This window comes from Acartia tonsa, chromosome 9, assembly GCF_053477335.1.
Source record: "Acartia tonsa isolate MP-2025a chromosome 9, ASM5347733v1, whole genome shotgun sequence".
Lineage (NCBI taxonomy): Eukaryota > Metazoa > Arthropoda > Copepoda > Calanoida > Acartiidae > Acartia > Acartia tonsa.
Genome location: NC_137268.1, coordinates 44,945,781 through 44,973,474, shown reverse-complemented (window position 1 = coordinate 44,973,474; position 27,694 = coordinate 44,945,781). Strand labels below are relative to the sequence as shown.

The 27,694-nt window shown below is 29.5% G+C and overlaps 1 protein-coding gene across 1 annotated transcript in view; it reads right to left on the bottom strand.

Annotated features, from left to right (window-relative positions):
• The window catches only part of LOC145329043 (FMRFamide receptor-like), a 44,334-nt gene extending 21,514 nt beyond the window's left edge, over positions 1-22,820 (bottom strand). The window contains exons 1-8 of the mRNA XM_080173060.1: positions 22,709-22,820; positions 10,835-10,902; positions 8,525-8,600; positions 6,231-6,324; positions 5,779-5,839; positions 4,502-4,568; positions 2,200-2,271; positions 1,087-1,212 (exon numbers count right to left, since the gene is read on the bottom strand). Of these exons, the coding sequence (XP_080029186.1) occupies positions 1,087-1,212; positions 2,200-2,271; positions 4,502-4,568; positions 5,779-5,839; positions 6,231-6,324; positions 8,525-8,600; positions 10,835-10,877 (539 nt within the window). The 5' untranslated portion in view covers positions 10,878-10,902; positions 22,709-22,820. The remainder of the gene's footprint in view (positions 1-1,086; positions 1,213-2,199; positions 2,272-4,501; positions 4,569-5,778; positions 5,840-6,230; positions 6,325-8,524; positions 8,601-10,834; positions 10,903-22,708) is intronic.
• Positions 22,821-27,694: the final 4,874 nt, after the last annotated feature.

The following is a 27,694-nucleotide window of genomic DNA, read 5'->3' as shown; positions in this document are numbered from 1 at the left end:
AAAATTTATATTTTGTCTAGACTTGCGTCATTAATTCATTATCAGAAAAGCGTTTGAACTGTACTTTATATTTAATTTTCATATCTGACCTGGTACGGGTTAAGGCTATTTTAGTTATCTCTAAAAAGATGTACCTATATTTTTCCTTCTTACTATTTATTTGTATTTTCGTAGCCCCTGCTCAACAGGTTTTTTGTAAGAATGGCTAAGCCAACAAAAGATAATAATATTATATTATGTCATAAAGACCATTTATCTATACGTTGAGTATTATACAACAAGGTTGAATACATGAATGGTAAAATGTGTTTTGGACTGTAAAGTACTTTTTTTCCATAGATTTTATATTTAAAAGGTTGGAAACATGGAAATTGTGTAGATTTTAGAGGATTAATTAAAACATAAAATTTATACTTTTCTACAAATATTAGGTAATAGTGATAGTACATAAACTTTTCCAATTCACTGCAATCTATATAGGAATCTAACAGTAGATCATATTATCTTTTTAAGTAGCGAAACTACCTGCAATTAACTATTGGGAAAAAACGTTATTTTCGTGGAGCTATTTAAGATAAAAGTCACAAAACCTTTAATTATGAGGTTTTATTCAAAGTTGATAAATTGATTGTTTTGGCCAGGCCATTTTATATAAGAATGGCTTCTTAATTTGCATAGAAAATTTTCCCGATAACAAGCCTAACAAACTTGGTTTTATTTTTGTGCTTTGCTACTTATAGATGGGTGATCCTTGTTTTTTTCTAATATGCTTATCTATTATACTCTTTAAGTGCAAGGTAGGGTATAGTGTACATAATTTTTTTATACTGACAAAAAATACTAACAAGGATTATTATGTTTATATGTAACGAAACAAATACCATATAACCACTTGCAATACCAAATGAAAAGAATATGGATGAGGACAGTTTTGCTTCTCCAACGAATGGAGGGACGTGAATTTGTCTGTGTAACTAATAATATCATAAAACTGATATGACAACATTAGGCTTTATTTTAATGTCTTTAGTGTGATTGGACCAAACATACTCTTCAAAAGCGGATAGATCAAAGCAGGGATATTACCTTAATGTTAAATTTTCCCCATATTCATCAGTGACAAGGTTAAAGTCGTCTTTTCTCGTTGAGTTGACAAGTTCTTCGGGAACCAATTCTGCCGGTATCTCGTAACATGTGTACAACTCAAAAAACCTAAACAAAAGTTAGTCTGTTTAAATTTGTAATTTTTGCCTAACCAATGCTAAACACATAGATTTTATTGTTCAAAAATATCTTGAAATAGATTTGAAGAGATATTTGCCAGAATTTTAGAATTGATCAATTAGAAAAGATTTCTGACAAATTCATGGAAATAAATCTCAACCTTTAACCCCCTTGATTAAATATGCATCTTATATCTTTATATTTTCTTTTATGTATAATCATTATGCTACAGAATTGATACCTTTACTAACATTTATTATTATTAAATAAGATAAAATATTTTTGTCAAATATAATATCTTGATAAATTCTTATCATTAAAATAAATTGATTAAAGGCCTAACAGGAAAATTTTAAACACGTGTAACTTTGTCTTTACTTGCGTATTTTAAAAGCATAATAAAAATTCTTTTAAATGTTATATGTTTGTATCTATTGATTTTATTTTAAACAAAAAAGACAATTAGATCAATAAAAATATCAATTCTATCAACAAAGCAGAGGTGAATTCTTAAAATTTTTGAATCACTAAAATTTTAGTGAAGCAAAAGTATCCCCTAAATTTTTACTGAGCCTCATTGATTTTAGTGAGGCAAATTTTTTTTAAGAATTCATCATTTAAGAGTTTTAAAAAGATATTTTAAGAGTGAAAAGCTTTTGATAATCTCAATAGAAGAGCTGCAAAACTAAAAGCATTTACAATAGGTTATCTTTTTTTTGCTTTCAGTCAACACAAAAGCTAAGATATTTCCATTAGCATACCTCTTTGTCCTACTTTTAAGTAAACCATAGGGAGTTATAAGAATTTTGATAACATTTATTGAAATAAGATTGTTAAATTATATCATGGTTGATAAAATGTAAAAAGATAAAAACAAAAAGTTTAAGGTTTAATTTCTTTTTGTTGTGTTTTGTAAAATAGTAGAAACAAATTCTAAACATGATAAATGCATGATTTCTAACAAAATAGTTTTACCTTGGAATATTCCAGAGAACAGAAAGGGTTATCACAGGAATAACATACATCTTACTTGATAAATGGGATAACCTAAATATATATAAATAATAATTATCTTTCTTTTCAATAAGATCCTATTGGAGAATATCTAATTAGTAATAGTGTATGGAATAACATTTTGATTTTCAGAAAATAAAAAACTCATGTTATGTTTAGAGGATTAGTAATACTAATTAGTTTGTTTTTATTGAGTACTCTCAACAAAATATGTCAAATAAAGAAAAATAAATAAATTAATTTTAAAAATTCAACAAAGTATCTATTAGAAAAAATATTTCTCAATGTAAACAATTTTTTTGACTGAACTATTAATCATACATTGTTTATGTAGTACCTAAGTTAGACACACAGAAAACTGTCCCGAATTTGTATTAATTTTGAGGAACAAGACTCCAGTTACGTCATATTTTTCTTTCCCGAAAAAGGGAAGGGGGGAAGAAAAAAGAGATGGGAGAAAAGGGTGTTTTCCCCATCTCTTTTGAAGAGATTTTCTTCCCCCGTTCCCTTTTTCGGGAAAGAAAAATATGACGTCACTAGAGTCTTGTTCCTCAAAATTAATACAAATTCGGGACAATTTTCTGTGTGTCCCTAAGTTACATATTAATGACAAAACTTCCCTCTCGTCATAACCCTATAGCGTGTGTACTTAACCTATTGGCCACAGAAGTCAAGATGTCTTGCAATGTATCCGAATTACAAATTTATTGGAATTCGATATTTGTAGCACTTGTAGCATGCCATGGATAGATAAAGTATATCTCTGCAATTTTTCCTATTTTACCAGTGGACCATCCCAAACCACCCAAGGCTTTCCATTGCGGTTAGAGACAAGTTCTGGATAATTTCGGAGGCTTTTGTGGGGAGTTTAAAAATGAATTCCAACATTGAATATTTTATTATTGATATAAAAAGGAAAGTTAGATTGAATCAAAATGACTAAACTTATTTTTTTTATCAAACGCTATTTTAATGTCAAACTGATGATAATAGCCGATAAAACTCTACAGTCAAACTTCTTTTTAATGAAACATAATTAAATAAAAGACATTTATGATATCAATTTAAAGTTCCTAAAAGGAATACTAATGATTGAATGACTCTTAGTATAGATTTCTATTAATAATCATGATATTAATAAATTATTCAAAAATTTAATTAATATTTCATGAATTTATAATTTTAGGAAAAAAAGGTGAATTAAATTAGTGCGAGCAAAGCTGTTATAAATACAGTTTTATTAATTTATTTGATTTTTTCTTTTTTTAATTTTAGTAATATTATTTTTAAATATTTTCTAATAACTTATATGTTTATAATCAATAATTGAATCAAAGGATTGCTTAGCTCTTAATTTCTTATTTATGGTCTAAATAAGTTTGTATTTTATTCATATTTAATTATAAGAAATAATTTTGAAAAATTTGAAAAAATAACATTTTGATTAATTAGTATCATTTAATAAATCGTTATGTGTAATTTTAGCTACTACTATTTCTCACTTCTGTCTAAGAAATCCGGGGGAAAAAGTATCCCATTAAACTATTTTAAGGCTATATTTGCTATTAAACTATCAGTTATTATTGTTTTTTATAATATTACTAGCGGCTTCGCCCCTAGCCTCTAGAGGTGATAAAAAAAGTTAAGGTGAAATTTTAAAAAAAGGACCAAGGAAATCTTCTACAAAAAAAATAGCCTAAAACCACTAAAGGACCAGTAGGTATATTCCCTGAAGAGTAGAATCCGATCGGTTCAGTGGTTACCAAGATCTTAAGCTTCAGACGGACGGACGGACGGACAGACAGACGGACGGACAGACGGACAGACATCATGCTACTTTGTATTATAGATGTATCGATTAAACAAATAGAAGCATGAAATTTCAAATTATATTTCAAAATTAAAATTTGAATGATTTTCCCTGTCCTTGTGAAACCTACATGACATATGTCAAACGTGTTTCTAGATTTTCATAGAAACAAATCACGAAAATTTTACATAAATACTGAAAATGAAACACAATACGAATTTAGCAAAATTTAAGAATAATTATGACAGTTGCGCAGCAATAATATGCGAATCATTTTCAATAATTGATAAATCAATTTTTAAAAACAACAATTTCACAACAAAAAAACTGTCATAAACATGTTTGAAATTGTCACAAGTTTCTTCATGCAAAGTTGATAATCTAAAGGAACATTCTAACATGACTAAATTTAATGACTTTCCAAACGGAAACAGATTGCTTTAATTAAATTACCTTGTACCACTATGAACAACAGAAAGATACCGTTCTACTGCAACAGACACTGTAGACCAAATTGACCCTAAACAAAACATATGTCTTAAGTTTGATTATTTTAAAAAGGGAAAGGAAAATTTCAAAGCATAAATAAATTTTTGTTGAAAAAATAGAGATTTATTTTATTTTCACAAACACATGTATAAGATTCCATACAAAAAATATACATGTTTTTACCTATCAGGAATATTGTAGTAATAAAATTTTAGAGTGACTTTGCTCCATATTACAAGGAAATGAGAGAAGTAAAATACCCATTTACCAAATAAATAATTCACAAACCAATAAATGGTCCTAATTGTAAACAAGATATAAATTATAAGAGCCAAAATAGCCTCTCATTTATTATTTATTTATTTGTCTATCCTTTTAAGAATAAATATATTAAGCATAGATGTATAACCCAGACTACTACCTGGCCCCTGTCTATGGACCTTTTTTTCTGCTAGCAAATTGTTTTTTGTTCTTTTGTAGCGAATTGGATGTGTTAATATTTATGATGATATTCAAAGACCCAATTGAAAGTCGGCATAGGGTCCACGGGGTGAAGGCATACAGTTATTCAATCCTTTCTCCCTCTATTTCTCTAATCTTTTAAGAATCAAAGCTACATGACAAGAATGATGTCAGGTGGTTGGTTGGTAGCTTGTAACCTTCCTTTAAAATTTACTCTAAACATTTTTTATTGCTGAATAAAAGTTTTTCTTCTTTTTTGATCTTTAAATATAATTGTTTTCAAGTTATTCCTAAGTCAAAACCTATCTTAGAAATAGAAGGAAAACAAGGATGTCAAAGTCTAAAAGTATCAAAGCTCAACTATAAAATTTTAGGAGAAACAAGCACAGACGGACAGAATTCTAGAGCTTTAATAGTAGCCTTACAGACCACGAATGAATATTCATACATACAGACGGACAAAGTGAGTTACAAAGTAGATCCACTACTAAAAATCCGAAGAAAGAAAAGTTTTAATGAAATATTATGAACGAGAGAAAAGTTTAACCAAGGATTCGGATTAATTTAATTTTTATAAAAGAAGCGGCGTCACCCCTAGCCTTTTGAGAAGTCAGTATTCCCCCACAGGATAATTGTTTTGTTCAATATAAAAACAATATATTTTTTTCTTTAGAGGCGGCTAATAGTTTTTGTTGCATCATATATTTTCCTTTTTTATCTCTGCGGGCCCCAAACCGTATTTATAACCTAACCCCTCGAGAATAAAATTGTATAATTACCTGTTAATGCTATTTGAATAAAAGGCAGCATTTTTGGAAAAACTATCGCTTGATAATGCATCTGGAAAAAAAATTAAATAATTATACTTTTCCAGTTTCAATGCTAATAAAAAATATCAATCTTAATATATGCTATCTTTTATTTATTTACCTAGTTGCCTTTCTATCCATATGTATGTCTAGATATCTATTTATCTCTCTATTCATCTAGACTAGATATCTTTCTATCATTATATCCATTTTTATTCTTTTATCTAAATATCTGTCCGCCTCTCTAACCTCTACCAATCCATTAGATTCTTTTTTTAACCCTTATTCTATTCTATCTATCTTCTTCCACTATTGCCTCCTTTTTATCTACTATCTATCCCTCTATCTATCTATCATTTATCCCTCTATCTATCTATCCTTTATCCTTCTATCTATCCATCCATATTTTATCTATCTATTACCTTCCAATCTGGAGAAATTTGTTCAAAAGTAAAAGAAACTGTGGTGACGATTATGAACATGCTGTCGAACAGGGCTAACATCATCAATATATGCCTAGATATAAACAATAAATCATGAAACATATTTAATTGTTGAAATAAAATAAATATTAAATAACAAAGACAAATATGTCCATAAGTAACAAAGCATAAGAAGATGAAATAATAACAGTAAACTATTATTCAAAAAAAAACAAAAAGATGGTAAAATAAATTTTAGTAAACAAGACACAAAAAAATCACGAAACCTTAAATACTTTTATGTTGTGTAATACGAACATATAGACATAAGGACAAACTAACAGTTAAAACCTAGTATTATATAGCTGTGCTACTTAAATCTAATTTTCAAAATCACAAAACTCTGTTGCATTTGCTTCAAACTCTTGGAAAACAAGGAAGGGAAAATACGTTTGCGATGAAAATTAATTTAAACTTTTAAATTAAAGTAATATTTTTTGTCCTTTTTTAGCAAAATATTGATGTTTGAATTATTTCATAATAAATAGTTTAGTTGATAACTTTTGAAGATATCGTTCTTGTTTAAAATTTGGAAAAGTTACATAAATTTTGAAAGGTCAGGCAATTTTCTTTTATTTTAATCATTCAACAATTCTTGATGTTTGGTTGTGTAACCAACAATTTGACGTAGAATGTGCGGTGAAAATTCACTTCCGCAATTGCCATTCAGAATAGCAAGGCAATGGATATAGGATATACGTAGAAATAATAATAGGGGAAAATTTGTCATCATTTATTGGTTAGTTCGTTCATCCAGTCGTTGGATGTAAGTAAATAATCGAAATGGGAGGAGGTGTAAGTTTGATCTTTTAAGTTATTAATTTTAATATTTTAAAATGCAATAAGTAGGAAGAGGATTGAAAAACTATAGCAGGGATAAGAAAATTGACGATAATTGTCCATCCCAATTGATGATAAACACTATAACCCTATTTGTAAATTTAAACTATTGATTGAAAAATTTAGACACTTATTATAAAACTAATAAATCAGAAAGTACCGAAATATTTTAAAGCAACGAATAAGATAATGTGGTTAAGCAACTTTGTGTAGTAGTGTATGTAATATACAGTCCAACTTCCCCATCCTCTATGAGTTTAAAGTATATAATTAATCTCATAATTAAAAGTTTTTATATCCTATAATTATAATGTCCTGCCTTTCTTTATTCCTTTTTTTCATTGTACTGAGTTACTTTAAAATATGGGAGTAATATAAATGATACAGTTTAACCAGGGAAGGAGGGGACATTGGGCTGTTTATTACACTAGTTCCAAAAGTTTTATTTATTCGTTTGCTTAACAACTTTGGGTACTTCAAGTGAATTTTGATTGGTTAGTTCTTTAAGTTGAACCTACAAACGTTTCAAACCCCTAATTGTAAACTACAGAAGTGGTTTTACAGGCCATTGTCTTATCCCTTTATATCCCTGAATATAAATGATACAGTTTAACAATATTCAGTTTTAAGCAAAGACAAATATTGAGAAAAATAAATTGTAGAAATGTGAAAAAAAAATATTGAAAGAATAGTTATTTAGGGAGAAGTCGAAATAGTTATTTAAATTATAACATCGTTTCATAGACATCTTTTCGCGGATAGAAAATAAAAAAGTGGGGATAAAGTCAGTGTGCCTTAGAGCCTGTTCTAATCCAGTGAATATGAATGGGATACGAAGCAAGAAGAAATTACAAGATTCCAATCTATTTAAATAACTGAATGACTATCTATATTCCTTGGTTTTATAAACTGCTAAAATAAATGTTGCCGCATTTATTTTCATCTTTTATTTCAACTTTTTAGTTTTTATACACTAGACTATGTACAATATAATGTACTATTTATAACTTTTTTAGGGTTTTGGTGCTTTTGTGCGTTTTCTTCTAATTGTCTTGTTAAGCACAAAACAACCCTTCCCCCCTCCCCCGTATTTTTAAAAATAGATGGTAAATAGGGAAGAGGGTCTTAAGTAGGGGTTAGAGATATGGGAAAACACTAACAAACCCTTTTTTAATTGGGAGGGTTTTTAGTGCTCGAGAGGCCACTGTTAAATGTTGCTTGAATCAAAACCTTTTCTAAAGACTTATATCAGCAAAATATAACCCAAAATTCTACCAAAAACGGTGATGGGGGGAGGATTAATTTATCAAAAATGTGCCATTACTGTATCCCTAACACTTACTGACATTACAAACTATAAAACCGCAGTGCTACTTAAAAGATTTTTTTTTTACCTGAAGCTAACTTTCATATCTAGCTTTGGTGACCGCAGAACAGCGACCGACGCCATATTCCCAACCAGACCAAAACCTGAAAATAATTAACAAATTATATCAAACTGCCATCACTCATAGCTGCAGCCATCTCACCTAAGCCGCTGCCACGCGCGGATAATATACAAATGCGCAGCTGCAGATTCCTGTTTAGAAACGTTTCATGTAAGATTAAAAACAAAATTTGTACTTAATTTTCTAAAATATCTAATTCATAATTTTTAGAAATTTTATCTTTTGGTTTGTGTGATGTAATGTTTTAAAATTGAAAATATTGTTCAATTTCAATATTAGCCAAATCATTTTTAATTACATAAATTTTATTATAGAATATATACCTTTTAACAATGCCTTTTATAGAAGGAAAAATATCAAGCTAAATGGAGCTCCATGGAGCAAAGCGAAAAAAATCCAATAATAGACTGAAAATTACAAGAACAGACGAACAGATGGAAGGAGATAGTGAGTTGTAAAAGGCTTGACCTTGCAAAAAATTGTAAACGTAGAAAAGATTTCCTACAAAAAAAATACTAAATCAAAAATGCACACAAAAACCAGAGATAAGTCCTAATTATTAAAAACATTTCCCATTAAAAAGATGTGAGAGCTTTCCAAACAAACATAAAAAGATCCACTTAACTCATCCTCCTATGGTTATCTTATTTAAATGAAAAAGTGGGGAATCAAGGACATACAAGCCTTTTTTTGGGGGGGATGACGATGGTAAAAATTCCTCAACTGGCGGAAAGGTAGACTTTATATTCAAAAACAATTTAGGCATCTCAACATTTTTGGTAGAAATATTATCACCAAAGCTGTTTACAATGCCTATAAAAAATGACGTCATAGAATATAATACAGGCCAGTATACATTTTAATTGACCAAAGTTAGGAGTTCTTTATTTACCCCTTTTTTGACAATTTTGTCAAAGTGCCTACTGGTTAAAGAAGAAAGTGATGAACCAAAGTTGTTAATATTTACCTAACTCGCCGCCGAGATTTTATTGTGTTATCTACCTAAATTAACCTAACCCAACACAGGATAAGCAACTGGTATAATTATTTTTACTCCCCATCCCGCAATTCCCTCAAACTCTTAAAAGTTAGGCTATATGGAGGGTTGTCTGCCAAACAAGGCATTTTATTGGATATTATCAGAACTGTTACATCAGACATCAGTTTTTGTAAATTTATTTAATTAGACAGGATTTTGTATTTGATTAAATTTTGGATTATCACAGAATTTCAAGAGAATTATATGTATTAGTTACAGAGCATATCATTTCGGTGTTCAAAAATATTTTTTTGCGGTAAAACTACACCACATGTTATTCTTATTCGTCTGTTAGTCTTTAATTATATGTATTAACTAGGAAATAGAAAAATTATTCTGGTGCCCAAAGTTTATAAAAAAAACTACGATATCTCATTACAAACTTTGGGTACTTTTGTCAAATTATGAGTTGTTGTTAAAATCTAGCAGCGTCTAAACTTTTCCACCAACAATTTTAACTACATAAGGAGTTTTTTTTGTTTATTATAATTAGGGATGTATTAAAATAAAAATTTTTGGAGGTGCCTACTGTTTGGGGTCTCCCCCCTTTACCCTCCGTCCCCCCCCCCTTTGAACGTCCCTGCATGTAGGCAAGTTGTAAGCACAATTTGAAATTCCACTTTTGGGAGACACCCTCTGATTTCATTATACATATTATATACATTTCAATAAAATGAAGATCTATTCATTTTCCTTTTAATCTACTAGCGACTTCGCCCCTAGCCTTTTTTCCCTTTTTTTGGGGGGGAAGGGTATTTTTTCACGGGGGCTTTGTCCCAGGGGTGGGGTGAAGGTTTCCCCACTCTGCTTATTTGTTTTAGTTTACAATAAGAAAACAAAAATTTGGGGAGGGATTGTTTTGGAGGGGTTTGAAGGTGTCCATCCCCCCGAGAAATAGCCAAATAATGTTTTTCATGTGCTACACTTGGATATAATTGTCCTTGTTTATTACTAATCAAATTTGTTATTGAATGATAATTTGATTAATCACCAAAAACTTCACATCTTATAAATTCATATAAACTTATATAAATGAATATTAAACAAGTAATATTAAATACATAAACGAAAACACATTAACTTTATGTCTTAATAGAATCATCCTTTAAGCTTAAAATTCACTAAAAACAAACTCTTTGGCTTAATTCACGAATTCATACTTAAACAAGGACAAGTATAACCATAAGAAGCGCAGCAATAACAAGCTAATGCAATACCTGTTATACAGGGAACCATTATTCCCTCCACCACAAAATTCATAGTGAACTAACTGCTGTTACAACAACTGAAACAATATTATAATTAACAGATAGGTAGATTGATAGATAGATAGATAGATAGATAGATAGATAGATAGATAGATAGATAGATAGATAGATAGATAGATAGATAGATAGATAGATAGATAGATAGATAGATAGATAGATAGATAGATAGATATATAGATAGATAGATAGATAGATAGATAGATAGATAGATAGATAGATAGATAGATAGATAGATAGATAGATAGATAGATAGATAGATAGATAGATAGATAGATAGATAGATAGATAGATAGATAGATAGATAGATAGATAGATATATAGATAGATAGATAGATAGATAGATAGATAGATAGATAGATAGATATATAGATAGATAGATAGATAGATAGATAGATAGATAGATAGATAGATAGATAGATAGATAGATAGATAGATAGATAGATAAATAGATAGATAGATAGATAGATAGATAGATAGATAGATAGATAGATAGATAGATAGATAGATAGATAAATAGATAGATAGATAGATAGATAAATAGATAGATAGATAGATAGATAGATAGATAGATAGATAGATAGATAGATAGATAGATAGATAGATAGATAGATAGATAGATAGATAGATAGATAGATAGATAGATAGATAGATAGATAGATAGATAGATAGATAGATAGATAGATAGAAAGATATATAGCTAGATAAATGAATATATATATATCTATTCAGATAGCTAGATAGATACATAGTTAGATAAATGGATCGACGGATAGATAGATAGACATTTCTCTTTGAAAAGGGGTTCAGGTTGATCTAGCCTCTGACCTGCCTTGGAACAACATTAAGCTTTCCTTAAAATAATATAGAGATTGGTTTAACCATTTACGAAATCTTAATAGAGAAAAACACACATTTTTTTGTTTTATAAGTAAGAAGGAAAATGTATGAAAATTTTTTGACACTTCTATCCCAATTTCTAGAGATTATACGGACATATGCTAATTTTTTTTAGAAAATAGATACACAACACATTTCCTCATACTGGACAATCGGACAAAGAGAGTTACAGGGCAGATGTTCAAAAACAGAATATGCGGTGAATCATAGATAATTACAAGACCTTTATAAAAAAAACGCAAAAAGACACATGATATCTTTACCATAAAAATCAGCTGTCCAGTTTTAATAGCAGCATAGATAATCACACTTCCCCATAGCCGTACGGACGGACAGTGAAAGTGAGTTATGTAGTAGCTTTGCTTGTAGATAGAACAGTGATAAACTATAAATTGATCTTCCTTCAAAACTAAGTAACTATCTGCGCTATTGATTTTAAGAAAAAGATTCTTTTAGAGGGTTTTTAAAAGGCCAAACAAAAAGGCATAAAAAGTGCGTTAAATATTTATTTGCAGTATGCTAATTTTTGTTTATTAACATACTTACCTACCAAGTTATTTATTTACACGTAATAAGATGATTGTATACATAAGTAGCAAAGCTTTGTTTATCTATTTACATCTATTAGCTAATAATATTATCTTTGGCTTTACCTAGATTATATTCGGATCATGGAAAGAAAACGAAGTAGCGGGTTTCGTCGTATTTTCACAGTAGCGTTTCTCCTATTTATAGCCCTTGCGTGGGGCTCTAACCCTGCGGGGAAATGATTAACTTTTACCTAGCCTAGTCTAACCTAACCTAACTTAAAATAACCTATCAAAATTTACTGTGAAAAAAGTACGAAACCCACTACTACGTTTTCTTTCCATGATCCTTTTTTTCCCCCTCCGAAGGAATAAATGTGTATACAGGTAAATTTCCAACAGACAGTCCTACTGACACATACGAAAGAAGTACAGATTTGCAACTAAAAATATTTATGATTTGTTTATATTTTTCTTATCGTAGCTTTTAATGTACAGCATATTTACAATTTCTTGTAGTAGAAAAGTGTTAATTTTCAATGTTACACTTCATGTTACTAACCAGAAATTCAAGGTGAAAATGTGGAACACAGTAAAAGTGTCTGACTGATTATGACGTAAGAAAAAAAATTAGCCAATGAGAGGCCACTATAAATTTTACCATTGGTCAATAATATCCTCTCATTGGCTAATTATTTTTTGTTACGTCATAATCAGTCAGACACTTTTACTGTGTTCGAAAATGTGATTTATTTTCTATTGTTTAGATAACCATAATCATTTGGTATATTTTAGCTGCTTTTTATACTTTATGAAATGTACAAAATAAAAGCAACTTTTTGTATAAAGAAATAAATGAGTTATTTAAGCAAACAAAATTTAGCATAAATGGATATTTAAATCCCAAGGTATTAAATGATCGAGCGTCAGCTCATCATTTAATACCGAGGGATTTAAATATCCATTTATGCTAAATTTTGTTTGCTTAAATAACATTCTATTGCAACAAAAAGGTGATGTTAGCAAATAATTTCTAGAATAAAATCATAAAACGTTTTTTCATTTAATTTGCATTTTTTTCACTGCTGTGTTTTTATTTGACATTAAAAATAAAAATCATAAAAAATCTTCCAAATCAAAGAGAAAAAATCTTTGAATTATTGGTCAATTTAAGTTCAAAGATTTTTTTATTGTAAAAAGTTATTTTTTTAAAAATATTCTAGAAAAAAAATCTTCTAACAAAAAAAAATATCATAATCCAAGATGGCGGCAATACATGTAAAATAATATTTTCAAAACAAAAAATTTAAACTTTAATATCTTTTTTCACAGATTGAATTTCAAAAATCGGTCTGACAGTTTTTCCAAAGTCAGTATGATCTATCGAATGAAAAAGGTTTGAAACTGATAGAACATTTCTTTATACTAAAACATATTTTTTCTCCCGTGTTTTCCCACACTTCCAAAAAATGAAATTCAATGAAAATTAAATGGTTCTCACGTTAAAAAAAAGTTCCCACGGGTCCTAAAAATGAAATTAAATGAAAATCATATGTACCATTTAAATGAAAATTAAATGGTTCCCACATTCTAAAAATTTTCCCACGCTTGACATTCTTGAAAAAACCTAATTAATTGAATATTTAAACAAACTGAATATCGCGTTTTTTGCAATGGAATGACAGTTTTTTTAAAACAAATTTTAAGCAACACGAGTTGAATGTCTTAAGGGATTTACTAAAAGCGATAAATTTATGTACTTCCCCATTGATGATACACAAAATTAACCCTTCTATAGATTATAATTAGTGGTTGAAATATTTAAACACTCAATCAAAGTTCAATAAAAGTCCTCAAAGTTGATAAGCCAACAAATAAGAACACGTTATTATAAAACTTTGAAGACTAGGGTAATAAACGGCAATGTCCCCTCCCTCCCTGCCCTAATATACATTGACCCAATCCTTATCTTACCCTCCTTTTACGAAGGGATAAGTGTGGTCCATTATCAGAAAAAAGGGATTCAACTTGAAGTATTTGATTGATCTAGTTAGATTGCTCCTGCTGGTAATCATGTAAACAGTGACTTGGAAATCATCATGCCAGCAAGGGTAAAAATAATCATATTGTATTGTTATGTAATTAACCGTGTAGTTTTGTACAATATGGAGCCGCTACAGCTTCAGCTTGCAAGAAGCAAAGCAGATTAATAACAAAAAGACAGGATGCTGTGAGTATTGGTGCAAAAAATGGGGACAAATTTCAAATTGATTTGACGGGGCTGATTATTTACGTCACAAGTGAAGGGAAAGAAAAGGGAAGGAGTAAAAAAGAAAAGTTTTTAAATGTAATTTTAAAGATTGAAAAGTTTTTTTTTCGTTTGCAATATTCATGTTACTTAAAAGAGTAATGGACATTTTAATTTATAGAGTAGCGTCGCTACTAAAATAAACCCACAAAAATTTAACTTGCTATCAATATAAACATTTGCAAATATATTAGATAAAAAATGAGAAGTTATAGACTTGTAATATAAACAAACAGTAGTTATTATTTTTCTTCATATGATAATGCTAAAAATTCTTAAATAGGCAATTTTGTTGCATTTAAACTAAGCTATGAAAAAAAATATCTCTGTTAATTTTAAATAGAGAAGCTTCTTCATAATGTCCTTTTGAACTTCCTACGTATCTAACCTTATAGCTAGCAAAATTTTTATTTAATAAATTAATATTTGGGTAAAGTGGCTTTTGATAGGTTATTTTAGGTTAGGTTAGGTTATATTGGGTTAAATGATTGCCCCGCAGGGTTAGATCCCCCACAGGTGTTAGAAATAGGAGAAAAGCTAATGTGAAAATACGAAGAAGCGCCCCTTAAGGAGCGTTGCCACGAAAGGGACTATACCGCAATATTTTTATTGGAAAATAAATTTCTTTACAAATGTTTTAACTTTTTTGGCAATTAACTCCCTTGCCTATAAAAAAAACTAATTCAGATAGTTTTTAAAATTTAGTTTAAACTTCAATGTTAGATAAAAACATAAATTTAATACAAGATTCATATGCATCTCTTACAAGGTCAGATAAGTGATTAAAACCTCACAAAATGCTTTTTATTGCATAATAAAAATTTTGAAATAAAATACATAATATTTTTTTCTAATTTATTTAAACTTCAAAAAAGGACTATTAAACTGAATGATTTTGATTCCAAAGTCTTATTCCTGAATAATAACGCCAACTTGTATTGGAAATATTATCCGATAGTATCGGAAAATTTACAACAATTAAATTCCGGTATTTTTGCACTCCAGTTTTGGCAAAGTATCTTAATTTGCAAGCTGAGCAACCATAAAAGAAAAGCATTTTTCCACTTCCCTGCCCCTAAAATTGAAAGTCCCTGAAGTTATTGTTAGGTTGTAGAAAAAAAATGTAAATATTAATAGCATTAAAAACTATAATAAAACTCTGTAACTATAATAATATATCTCTTTATAAGTGTTATGATTAATGTTTATAAGTGAAGTTTTAAATTATAACCTTCCTAATAAACATGATAAAATCCAGTGAGGGGAGGGAAAATCTTTCATTTTCATAAAATCAACTACTAAATTACAAATTAAACATAATACTTTCAGTGTAATCTAACTCTTCACCCATTGACCTATATCTGTATCCAGGAATCTAAAGGGTTAAGACAATAGCCGATAACAAATTGATGTACATACTCAATGTGATTCACAAAATTACCCCTTCTGTAGATTACATTTAGTGTTGAAACTTTTGGACACTCTACTTAATAAACCAACCAATCAAAATGTAGTAAAAGTCCCTAAGGTTGTTAAGTCAACGAATAAAAAACGATATTATAAAACTTTAAGGACTAGTGTAATAAACAGCGCAATAACCCCTCCATCCCTGATATTAGCAGACTGGCCAAAGAAAAGGTGTTTAATAATATTTGATTTATATACACCCAGCCAAAACTTTTGATTTATTTATGTGAAAAAAATTATTAAGCATTATCCAATCCATGTTGTATTTTTAGACCCATCTAGACGCTAAGTTAAAAAAACTCAAATTGACTAAAGTTTTCAAAAAGCAAGAAAAAAGGATAATAATGACAATTAATAACGCAACAAATGTACAACAATTAATACGATATTATTAGGTAAAGAAATTTTTCAATACATTTATTTTGCTTTAAAGAATAACAAGACAAAAGTCACGAAACCTTTTTTATATACCTAACTTAATATTTTTCAAATGCCGAAATGTAAAATATAGATTTTCTACAAGCCATAGCAAAAAGCTGGCAAAGACACAAAAAAGGCACCTGACCCGTCAACTATGGGACACTGCTGCATAATCCAGGTCTCGACGTCGTTGTTTAAAATCAAACCATAATTCTTAAACCAATTTGATACTTCAATGATATTCAAAAATTTCAGACTTTTAATTTTAATATTTAAGTAGATCAGTTATATCTTCTCTATGACCCCGAGCAAATATGACACAGAGTTTTTTTTCGGCCATTTAGGGCTAACAAAACTGGTTTTAATCATTTTAATATCCTCGGAAAGCTGTCTATAATACGATACTATACATTATTTTAGTATGGATGAGAACCGGTTCTAATCCGGATATTAATTGGTTTCGAAGCCATACTGGAAAATAAATTGTTTTTTTGTATAAATTTTTCCGTATGATATAATGTGATTATTTCACATATTACACATTCTTTTTTAATATTTGAAATTTTGAAATTTTAGTATAAAAGAACTATATTAGTAAATTATTTGGTTAATTTAAGTTTTGAAACTATACTTGATGTCTTATATCATAAAAATAAAGCGTACATAATATTTAATTAAAAAGTATTATTTTTTAAAAGACAGTCATCTTATTAAAAGAAAAATATTTATACCTCAATCTTTTTATAAAGCTGTTTCATAGAATTCGTTCATAAGAATTACATTATATACATAGATTAAGACATTCTGTGTTAATCATGAATATGTTTGATTTTTTAATAAGACCATAGAAAAAAATTCCTTTCAGCATTCCATTTAGTTTATTAAAAAAGACAGACAGACATACAGACAGAGTTTAAAAAAAGTTACAAATGCTTGAGGGGAAAGAATAAAAGTTAACAATGCCCAATAAAATGAGATTACCCTCTGGAGGCCTCCCCAGAAAGGCTGGGATCCCGAGGGGCTAGGTGGGGGACAATTTTGTCAGAGAATATCATCCTGTTATTACATTTCCAGTGAACATACAAATGCGCAAATTAAATTAGCGCCAAAAACTAAAAGGTACCTATAATCGAAACTTGTATATTTCTCGCAGAATTCAAGATTCGAGTTTTCTTTAATGACTTCCTAAAAAAGAGCCTATTGTATTTCATTTTTATTTCTGAACTATCTCAATATACCCTTAAGAAAACTTTATTGTAAACAATGACAGCATGCTTGTGTACAAAATAATGCATAAATATGGTGTATAATAGTTACTTCGGGAGTGATATTTATGCATGTAAATTCTGTAAATTTTTGCTATTTTTTTATATTTTTTGTTGTGAAAACGTGCATATGATATTTTGTAACATCTATTCTGATTTCTTTTTATTTCCTTTCATCGATATGTAACTATCATACCTAGTGCACTGCGGTACGAGACAGGGATAGGGTTTAGCAACATAAATTAGGAATAAGCAAGTTAATTATATTCATATTTAGGGCATGAATATTATAAGTTATCAACATATTTCACTGTTAAGGAATAGAAAAGTATCATTTTGAAATATTAGATTGTTAAAAGTAATTTTTCTAAATAAAAGAAAAAGAATACTTTTTTTCAGCTAGAATTTATACTTGCCTTATTCGTACCGACATACTTAAATATAGTGTAGCTGCTTTATTTTGAAAAGTAATAACAAAAAAAATACCTTTAAATCTTATTTGAGAATAATTATCCTTTTTTTGGATTACATGTTCTTTTACCATTCCCGCAAATATGGACAATTTTTCGTTTGTAATGCTATAACCCCAATTCCATATTTTTATAAGTGCAGCATTTCTTAGATTTTTATGTTCGCTCGTCACTAGGTTGCTAAATTATGGTATCTTATTTTCAGCCCAATGTTCCCTCCCTCACTAAGAATTATATGGAACTTCTAGTTGTGTGTCAAATGTGTTTATAAAGTATAAACAACATTAATTGTCAGGAATATAATTAACTGATAAGCTTGAATTTGTATTTTACAATCAGCGGATTTAAAACTTTTAACAATGTATTATTTGTTATAATTATTGCTACTTTTTTATTCCTTTTAAACAAAAGTATACATTTTTAAGGTTAATGTTAAGAAAATCAAAGAAAGAGTCTCTTGTTGCAGGTAATCATTATTCTATCAAAACTACTTCTAAAGGAAACCGTACTAATAGACTAAGTTATGACATTTCGAAAATCAGTTTGGGACGTCCAAGCTTATTATGTTGATAGGGGTAAAATGAGTGATTTCAAAGGTTTTGGGGGAAAATCTAATGTATTTTTAAAAAAATTTTAGGGTAGTTATTGAGGGGTTTCAAAGTATGAGGGGGGGTAAACGCCCTTTTACTCCCACCCATGGACGAGAAAATGTACAGTTTCAGGTCACGTACTAAGAAAATGTACAGTTTCAGGTCACGTATTAAGGAAATCCCCGATGATCGACGATACATCAATAAGAAACAATACCATATTTTTTCTACATTTTTCCTTTACTACAACTACAAGTGGACCCCCCCCCCCCCCCCCCCCCGATTAAACTTTGGTGTGAGGGATGTTATTTTTAAGTTCAGGATTTTTATCTCTACACATACCCCCTCCAAAAAAAAATATATATATATATAAATAACAACGCCCTTTCAGACTTTGTGGGGCGATGGCAATAATTCCAAATCTAATCATAAGTTCCTGTGGTCTGTATTTCTAAACTTTTCTTTTCTTTGCAGTGCTCCAATGAATATTTATAATCTTATTTTTGTTACAATTATATAAGTAAATTGCATTGTGAAGACAGGATCATATTTTTTTCAAGTTTAATTGTTTTCTTCTTTTTTAAAAAACTTTTAATCTTCTAAAGAGTTGTATTAGAAAGAAATACATACACAATATTGTATTGTAAAAATAAAGAAAAAAAATTGAGATTTCCCTCATATGAATATGGACCAAAAACGTAGTTTTCATGAGTTAGGTAAAGGCTTGAAAAGCACCGCATGGATATTTCCCCTTAGAGAAAGGCCCTATATTTACTCAAAATTGAAAAATGGGCGGGACGGTTAAAAAGGATTTGAGGGAAACCTTAAAAATTGAATACATTAAATAAAAAAAGCACCTCTATACTTTAGGCATAATTCTAAGTAGAAGTTATTAAAAGGAAACAATGTATACAATTTGTAAACATTAAAAAACAAGGATTACAACGTCCATAAAAGTGAAGCTCTAAAATCGGAAGGTAGGACAAATGTACAATAACTCTTGTAGGGTGTCAATCATTATTCCAAAAATCAGATAAGAATAATATAATTGTATCATACAAAAAAATTGTTGTCAATAAAGTAAAAAATAAGCATATTTAAAACGAACTTTCTGGTAATGATTATTAAGTTCTACTCTTCCTAAATCGTGCCTAACTGTTATTGAAATCATCATGACAAGTTTGAAATCGACAGGACAAAAAAAAGAGCAAACCGTTACTTACGGACAGGCGGACGGACTGACTTTAATTATTGTGGACTAATTTTAACAGATGTTCTTGATAATTCGATATGTAATCCTATATTGTAATCTTGTGCACATAAAATATTCTAGAGACTTATACTAATCAAGCTAATATATTTATTACTGGAATATGTGTTTTATATCCTAACTTTTAAAAGCGAAGCTTTTCTATAATTAGGGTCCGTCCGTCCGTCCGTAACGGATAGCTTTTTTCGTTAACTTAGGCATGTTAGAATTGTCCTATCGATTTCAAATTTTGCACGATGATTCATGTAGTAGTTAGGTACGATTTAGAAACCGTAGCAACTCTATAATCATTACCAGAATGTCCGTACGGCCTTTTTAAACATGTTGATTTTTCTACTTTTTTAACAACAAATTTTTATGTGATCTAATTATCCGTTTGATCTGATTTTTGGTATATTTATTCCTGGGACAACAAAGAACAATAGTATAAGCGAATCAACTCTATAATCAAGTCCTAAAAATGTAAGTATGTCCATAAACATTATCCTGTATCAAGCAGTTTTTTAACAAATTTACTCACAATTTTGCTTTGACTCTTATACATTTATATTAGGATTATTCAGTTCTGAAACTATACAAGTGTTAACGTCCGTTTGTCCTACCGTTTCAGTGCTTCGCTTTTATGGATGTTGTCATCCTTGTTACAGTAGAGATATATATATAGATATTGTCTCAGTTTTTATATTATTTGGCTTACCTCATTAAATATTAAAAAGAACAATTGTACATTACATAAACTCATTAAAAATTAAGAAACCATTTTATGCTGAAAACCAATTCAATGTTTAATAATATTTTATTTTGATTTAGGAGCACAGCTACTCTACAGTTGCTCTTCAGTATAAATGAGTAGCAACAAATTCTAAGATGGCGAGTTTGCCTTCCCCCTTTCTTCACTCCTCATGGTTCACCCCCCCCCCCCCCTCCCCCCCCGGTAAAGTTTTTGTGAATGGATAAACTTATCCTTGTTGAAGTACATATCTTTAATGAGAAATATTTCCTACATTATATACCCCAACCTTTGGTAGCCTCGGTGTAAAATTATTTCCAGTATGGCCTAGAAACCAATTAATATCTGCTGGATTAGGATAGGTCCTCAGCCATACGAAAAATCATGTATACTATTGTATTACAGACAATTATCCAGAATTATAAAAATCATAAAATTAAAATTCGGGGCTAACAAACTGGTTTTAATTTCTTTTTTTTATTTTTCAATGTACTCGGAAAGCTGTCTATAATACGATGCGCTAGATAACTCATATTGTTTAAGTACAAAATAATAATTAATACTTTCAGACAGTAAACAAACAGAAACCAATTAAAACACAAGAATGGTCAAATACATTGTAATAAAGCATGAATGCAAATAAGAATGGCCAAATACATAGCTTCTTTCGCCCTTTTTTTAAAGGGCTGTATTTTCTTTAACTTTAAAACTTATTAAAAACTTTTATTACTGCGCTACATAATTATCAGTGTTAATTTTGTTTTTGAAAGACTTTATTCTATGAATTCTATGACGTTAATTACTGATGAATAGATTGCTTTGTTATTCTTTCTAAAGTAAATAAATTACATTAATGTTATAATGTACTTATTCAAAACAAGTGGCTACGCCATTAAGCGGCCTCTATGGGCACTTGAATTAAGAGAGGGGATATTCAACGCTTCACTTTCAGTTTTAGTTTTAAATGGAAGAAAAACTTTTTCTGGAGGTATTTATTTCTAGATTCAATTTTCTCGGGAGGGTGTAATTACCTGGTACCCTCCCCCTAAACATCTTCTCAGCACCCATAAGAAACTTCATTTTTAAGCGGTAAAAGATTTACTACAGACGCAAACAGACATCCTCTTTCTTGAGTTAAATGATTGTTATATGCTTTTATTAAAACTGTAAGGCTTTTTGTCCAAGATTAATATCTCAATTACTACAGCACCGATTGGAATTGTTTTTAATCTATTTAAAGCCCCACGATTACAGAATCCCTAGATACTAGGGGCCTAGACGCTAGTATTAATGTCTGTATTCAAAATAAAATTTCATGAACAAAATTAATATGTCGATAACTTTCATACAAAGACCTAAACATAAATAATATTCATATTATAAATATCAAGCTTCAAGTTTAAATACATATAATTTATAAAACTGAATTTCAATAATAAAATATTTGAATTAAAACTAATTAATACTACTTTATTCAATAGGATTATTTGAATGTCTATACGGCTGCCTCATAATTTCACGTTTTATGCAGATTTTAAAAAAATATTAAATTGCTTTAAATTAACAATCTAGCCATCTTTATTTAATACTTTAGGATGAGAATTCCATTTAATGATAGGATAGTTATCATTTGCAGTGATTTTTTAACAGAAATTATTATGCTTTATAATATCAAAAGTAACATTTTACTGTATAACACATTTTCTTTGATAAAAAAATAAAAATAAGTTTTTTTATAGGTACATAAAGCATACAAAATACTATTTTGACATGATTATAAAAAAAAATTAAAGGAAAAAAGTAATTGTTATCCGAAAGTGATTTTTTCTAGTCAAATAAAAACTATTACATGATAAAAAATAAGATAGAAAAAAATTACCTTATCCAAAGTAGATTTATTAGAAGCACATTCAATAACTTTTTCCAATATTCACCAAAAGCACAATGTTAATAGAACGATATTTCAACCCAAAGAAAGTTAGCTCGCAACTAACTATTGGCTTCAAAAATTATTTCAACCAATTTTTTTCTCTCGGAGCTAATGCAAAGGGTTCGACGGAGTCACAGAGAGCGGGAGAAAGAGGGAGATAGGTGCGAGAGAGCGCCGATAAAGTGACAGAAATGGAAAAAGGGAGAGAGAGAGAGAGAAGGAGGGGGGGGGGGGAGAGAGAAATTTATTCTGTAGAACGACAACACTCGGTTTATTTACTCCGTCAAGGAACGAAGAAAAAATGAGGCAACGAAAAAAAAGAAAAAACGCGGGAATCTAAAAAGTTTTTGAGAGGACCTTTTTCGGATGTACTGTAATGAAGAAGATTGGACGTATAATCAGAAGATATTTACAGTTATGTCCTTTATTCACTTGATTTGTAAAAAGATGATTCCTAGGAAGATTTTTTTTCATGAGCGTAGCATCCATACAATTACAAAAGAACATTCATATTCAGTCTTTGATAAAATTCAATCTCGATTTAACATTTAATTTTTATTCTAACTTTACATATTACACAATCGTGTTCGTTTTTCTAGTCTGAGCTTTGCTTCTATGTATGTTTCTCAGGGAGTAAGGGAGGGGACAATGGGCAATTAATTCAATTTAAGAGTTTTCAAAGAAAGGCCATGAAATCCACACTAATCCATAAAATTTAGAGGAAATTGTAAATGGTTTGTTCATTAAATGTAGAAAATTATAAACTAAGAAAAAAGTCATGCAAAGCGAAATCACATCTTGTTTTTGATGAAATACATTGAGGTTTTATGGTGCGATTTTTATATTACAAGATTATTGGACCCAGCCAACTGCTGGCTGGCTGGGCAAAAATATGAACCAATACGCCAGCCTGCCCCTTTTTATCCAGTTTATTTCCCTTGCCCCATGCCCCCACCTCCCTTTTCCTATCGTGTGCTTAGAAAAGGGAGATGGGAGGAGAGGGGAGTGAAATAGAGTATGGGAGAAGGGCCGTGTATTCTCAACTCTCTGTCTGCTAGATTCAAAACTAACACAACGAGTAGCGGCATTTTATGCGCCAGTACCCAAACTCAGTCAGAAACTGCTAAAATCTTACACATTCCCTTTAAGCCAGTACCCAAAGTCTGAGACTACTAAAAATTGAATATTTGATCCATTGTCCCCTCCCTTACTCCCTGATGTTTCTTTAGAAATGCTGTCCCTAGAGCTAGTATGCTGTACTGTGTATATTAAATCAGGGATCTTAAGGGATCAGATAAAAGGTGATAAAATTTATGTTCATCACCATTTTAATGATACAAAAAGTAGAACCATTTTAGTGGTTGAATGTTTGGACACTCAACTTAATGAACCAACTAATCAAAGTTCAATAAAAGTCCCCAAAGATGTTATGCCATCTAATAAGAAAAATTTATTATAAAACGTTGTGGACTAGTTAATAAACAGCCTAATGTTGCCTCTCTCCCTGATATTAAATGGTTAGTTAGGTGGTGGGTTGATTTGATAATGTAATATTTCCATAACAAGGACAATAATATTACTATGTAGTAAAATTAATCTAGAATATACGTGGAATCTTAAAGAAAAATATTGGGTTATTGAATTCAAATCGCCTCTTCTCTAGTGCCCTTAAAGGCCTCTGGGGGCGTAACCTCTTGTAAAGAAAATAAAGAAATGGTGTTTAAAATATGGAAGAATATCATAGATTAACGAAATATGTGTATAATACCTTTTCCATGTAGCAACTTATAGGAATAGACAGACAGACTGATAAACCAACACGGCTGGCTTATAGAGATGCTACTTATCTAAAAAATACAGTCATTGTAATATGAATAAATAGGATGAATATTAGAAATATCTACAATACACGTTACCTTTACCAGCAATGAACAATACATATGCATGAATATTTATTTTTATACTTTCCCTCAAAGCACCTTTTGAGCATTGAAACCCCTCCCCTTTTTTAAAAAATAAATTGAACACAAAAAAGTTAGTAGACTTTTAAAAAAAAATAACCTCTGCAAGGGCCCTAACCTTACCTAAATTAGTAAACAATTAAACCATAAACTAAGACCCCCACCCCTAGTTTTCAATTTAATCAACGTAAAAACAAAAATTTAAATCGTTTTTAACCTTAAATGGAATAATAGATATAAAAGAAGTTGTATCAACTTTTTTTTTATAGCTAGCCGGTCCTTTTAGTAAGTAGTAGATGTAAAATTTTCTATAGAATTCAGATATGCAATCGGTTTTTTTGTAGACCTCTTATTTTTTAAGTAATTTAAGTTTTAAAAAAAAAAATTAAGTCGATTTTAAGGTACTAAAATGCAACAAAAAAAAGAAAGAAAATGGCCATTATGAACAAAAATAGTAAGATCTTTAATTTGACACCTTACTTTTTCAATTCTGTCAGGTAATTATTGAAAAAATCGATTATTTTAAACCCACGAGAATAAAAACTTTGAACTCAATTTTATCATTTCACAAGTAAAAAAATATGGGTTCATATATACCTTTAGAATCAGAAAAATATTACGAATCCATTGTAAGCAAAATTGAAAAAAAAAAGTTTACAATATAGTATATAAACTACAATAAAAGGAATTATATGAAAATATCATATTATATTGTACAGGCAACGTCTTAACTCTTCAATTGAGTATAAAAATGGGAAGGGGGTATAGAGGGGGTAAAGAGGGGGTAAAAAAGGGAAGACAATAGTGTTGCCAGAACAAAAAATACAATTGGCCATTTTTATATTTTTATATTTTTTTACTTTTTTTCAATTTTGCTTACAATGGATTCGTAATATTTTTCTGATTCTAAAGGTATATATGAACCCATGTTTTTTATGTCTGTTTGAGAAAATATTTAGGTCTAAAGTTTTTATTAAACCGAGGTTAAAAAAATAGATTTTTTCAATAATTACTCAACAGAATTTTAAAAGTGAGGTGTCAAATTAAAGATCTTACTATTTTTGTTCTTACTGGCCATTTTCTTCTTTTATTTTGTTGCGTTTTAGTACCTTAAAACCGACTTAATTATTTTTTTAAAAAACTTAAATTACTTAAAAAATAAGAGGTCTACAAAAAAACCGATTGCATATCTGAATTCTATGAAAAATTTTACATCTACTACTTACTAAATGAACCGGCTAGCTATAAAAAAAAGTTGATACACCTTCTTTAAAAAATTTAAGAAAAACTATTCTTTTCTTTATAATTACAATTGTATTATTTATATTATTATAGTATGATAATTTTGAAGGGGTTTGATATGTAATTTTTAGTAAATAATCTTTCTTTAAAAATATTTTTAAAAAAAACAAAGAAAATGTATGAATAAGTGCTAATCAGCCCCTGAATTAGCCCCCATCTATTAAAGCATGGTTACAAATCCTTCAGGGCAGGTTGAGTAAATAACATTCAGCATAGAATTTCAATGTCACTTACAGAATGACCGACAGACTGTTGGACCAATTGAGTTGTATACTGAATGCATATTGGTAAAGGTAAAATTATACAGTATAAGGTGAAAGTACGTCTAAACCAATTTAGGGATTACAAGCTTAATCAATTAACTTTTTTAAAGGCAAAGATTTTCTATAATTAGGGTTAGTCCGTTCGTAATTTGAGCATGTTAGAATTGCCCTATCAATATAAAACTTTTATGATGATTCCTGTATTAGTTAGGTACGTTTTAGAAAGCGTAGCAACTCTATAATCTATTCTAGAAAGTCGGTACGTTAATTTTAATATTCTGCTAATTAAGTTTCGACGCTCTACACGTTTCATATTCGTTTGTCATACCGTCTGTTTTTAGAGCTTTATTTTTATAGTTGTTGTCTTTCGCCCTCCCATAACCTTTCTTACATCCTTATTAATGTGCAAATTTACTGAAAATCAAAAATTAAGTATCTAATCTACTTAAAAATTTCAAATTTTCATCTTTTTGCACAAAAAAACTGCAAAGAATAAAATGAAACATATGGACCATAAAGATTAGCATGGAGATAATCCCTTAACTTAAAAATGAACCACTATATATCCCCCCTAGCATACCTTTCTCTACAATATAATTGGGAAATGGCCGATAAATTGATATACATCCCCGTGGTGATTCACAAAATTACCCTTTCTGTAGATTTCAATTAGGAATTGAAACGTTTGGACACTTAACTTAATAAACCTACAAATCAGAATTCAATAAAAGTTCCCAAAGTTTTTAAGCCAACAAATATTATTATAAATCTTTGGGGACTAGTGTAATAAACAGCCCAATGTCCCCTCCCTCCCTCTTAGTCAATATCAGAACTATATACAATATACATACATTCGACACCTCTTAATAAAATGGGGGTAAATAAGGCCCCTAATCAAATTGCAAAGTAAAAGGGATTTTACAGAGATTAGCAGATACTTGAATTGTCCTCTCAACCATTCAGTTAAATCTTCACTATGAATATTAAACAGAGTCATACTAGAGGAATCTTCTTCTTTGCTAGTAAGATAAGGGGGAATGCCTTGGTTCATAATTTAACAATTTTATATGTAACAGTTTATTGTTATAGTTCTTTTCCTGTTTGTTTTGTTTGTTGTTTTAAATGTTATTTTTCTTGGTAGCGTAAATACTTTATAATTCCAAATGTCCGTCTGTCTGTCTGAATATACATCCATCCGTCTGAAACTATGTTGGAAAATGGTGATTGCTCGGCTGCTATTTTTGTGAAGATTCTTCTAACTAATGATTTTTAAACATCCTTGTTTTAAAAAATAAAGTTTGTTTCCCTTGCAAACAAAAAATATTTTGCTTGTTGTTAAGATATGCAAAAATTATTTTATTTGTTGAAATAAGTTTTTACAACACGGTGAAACTTTAACAAATGTAATT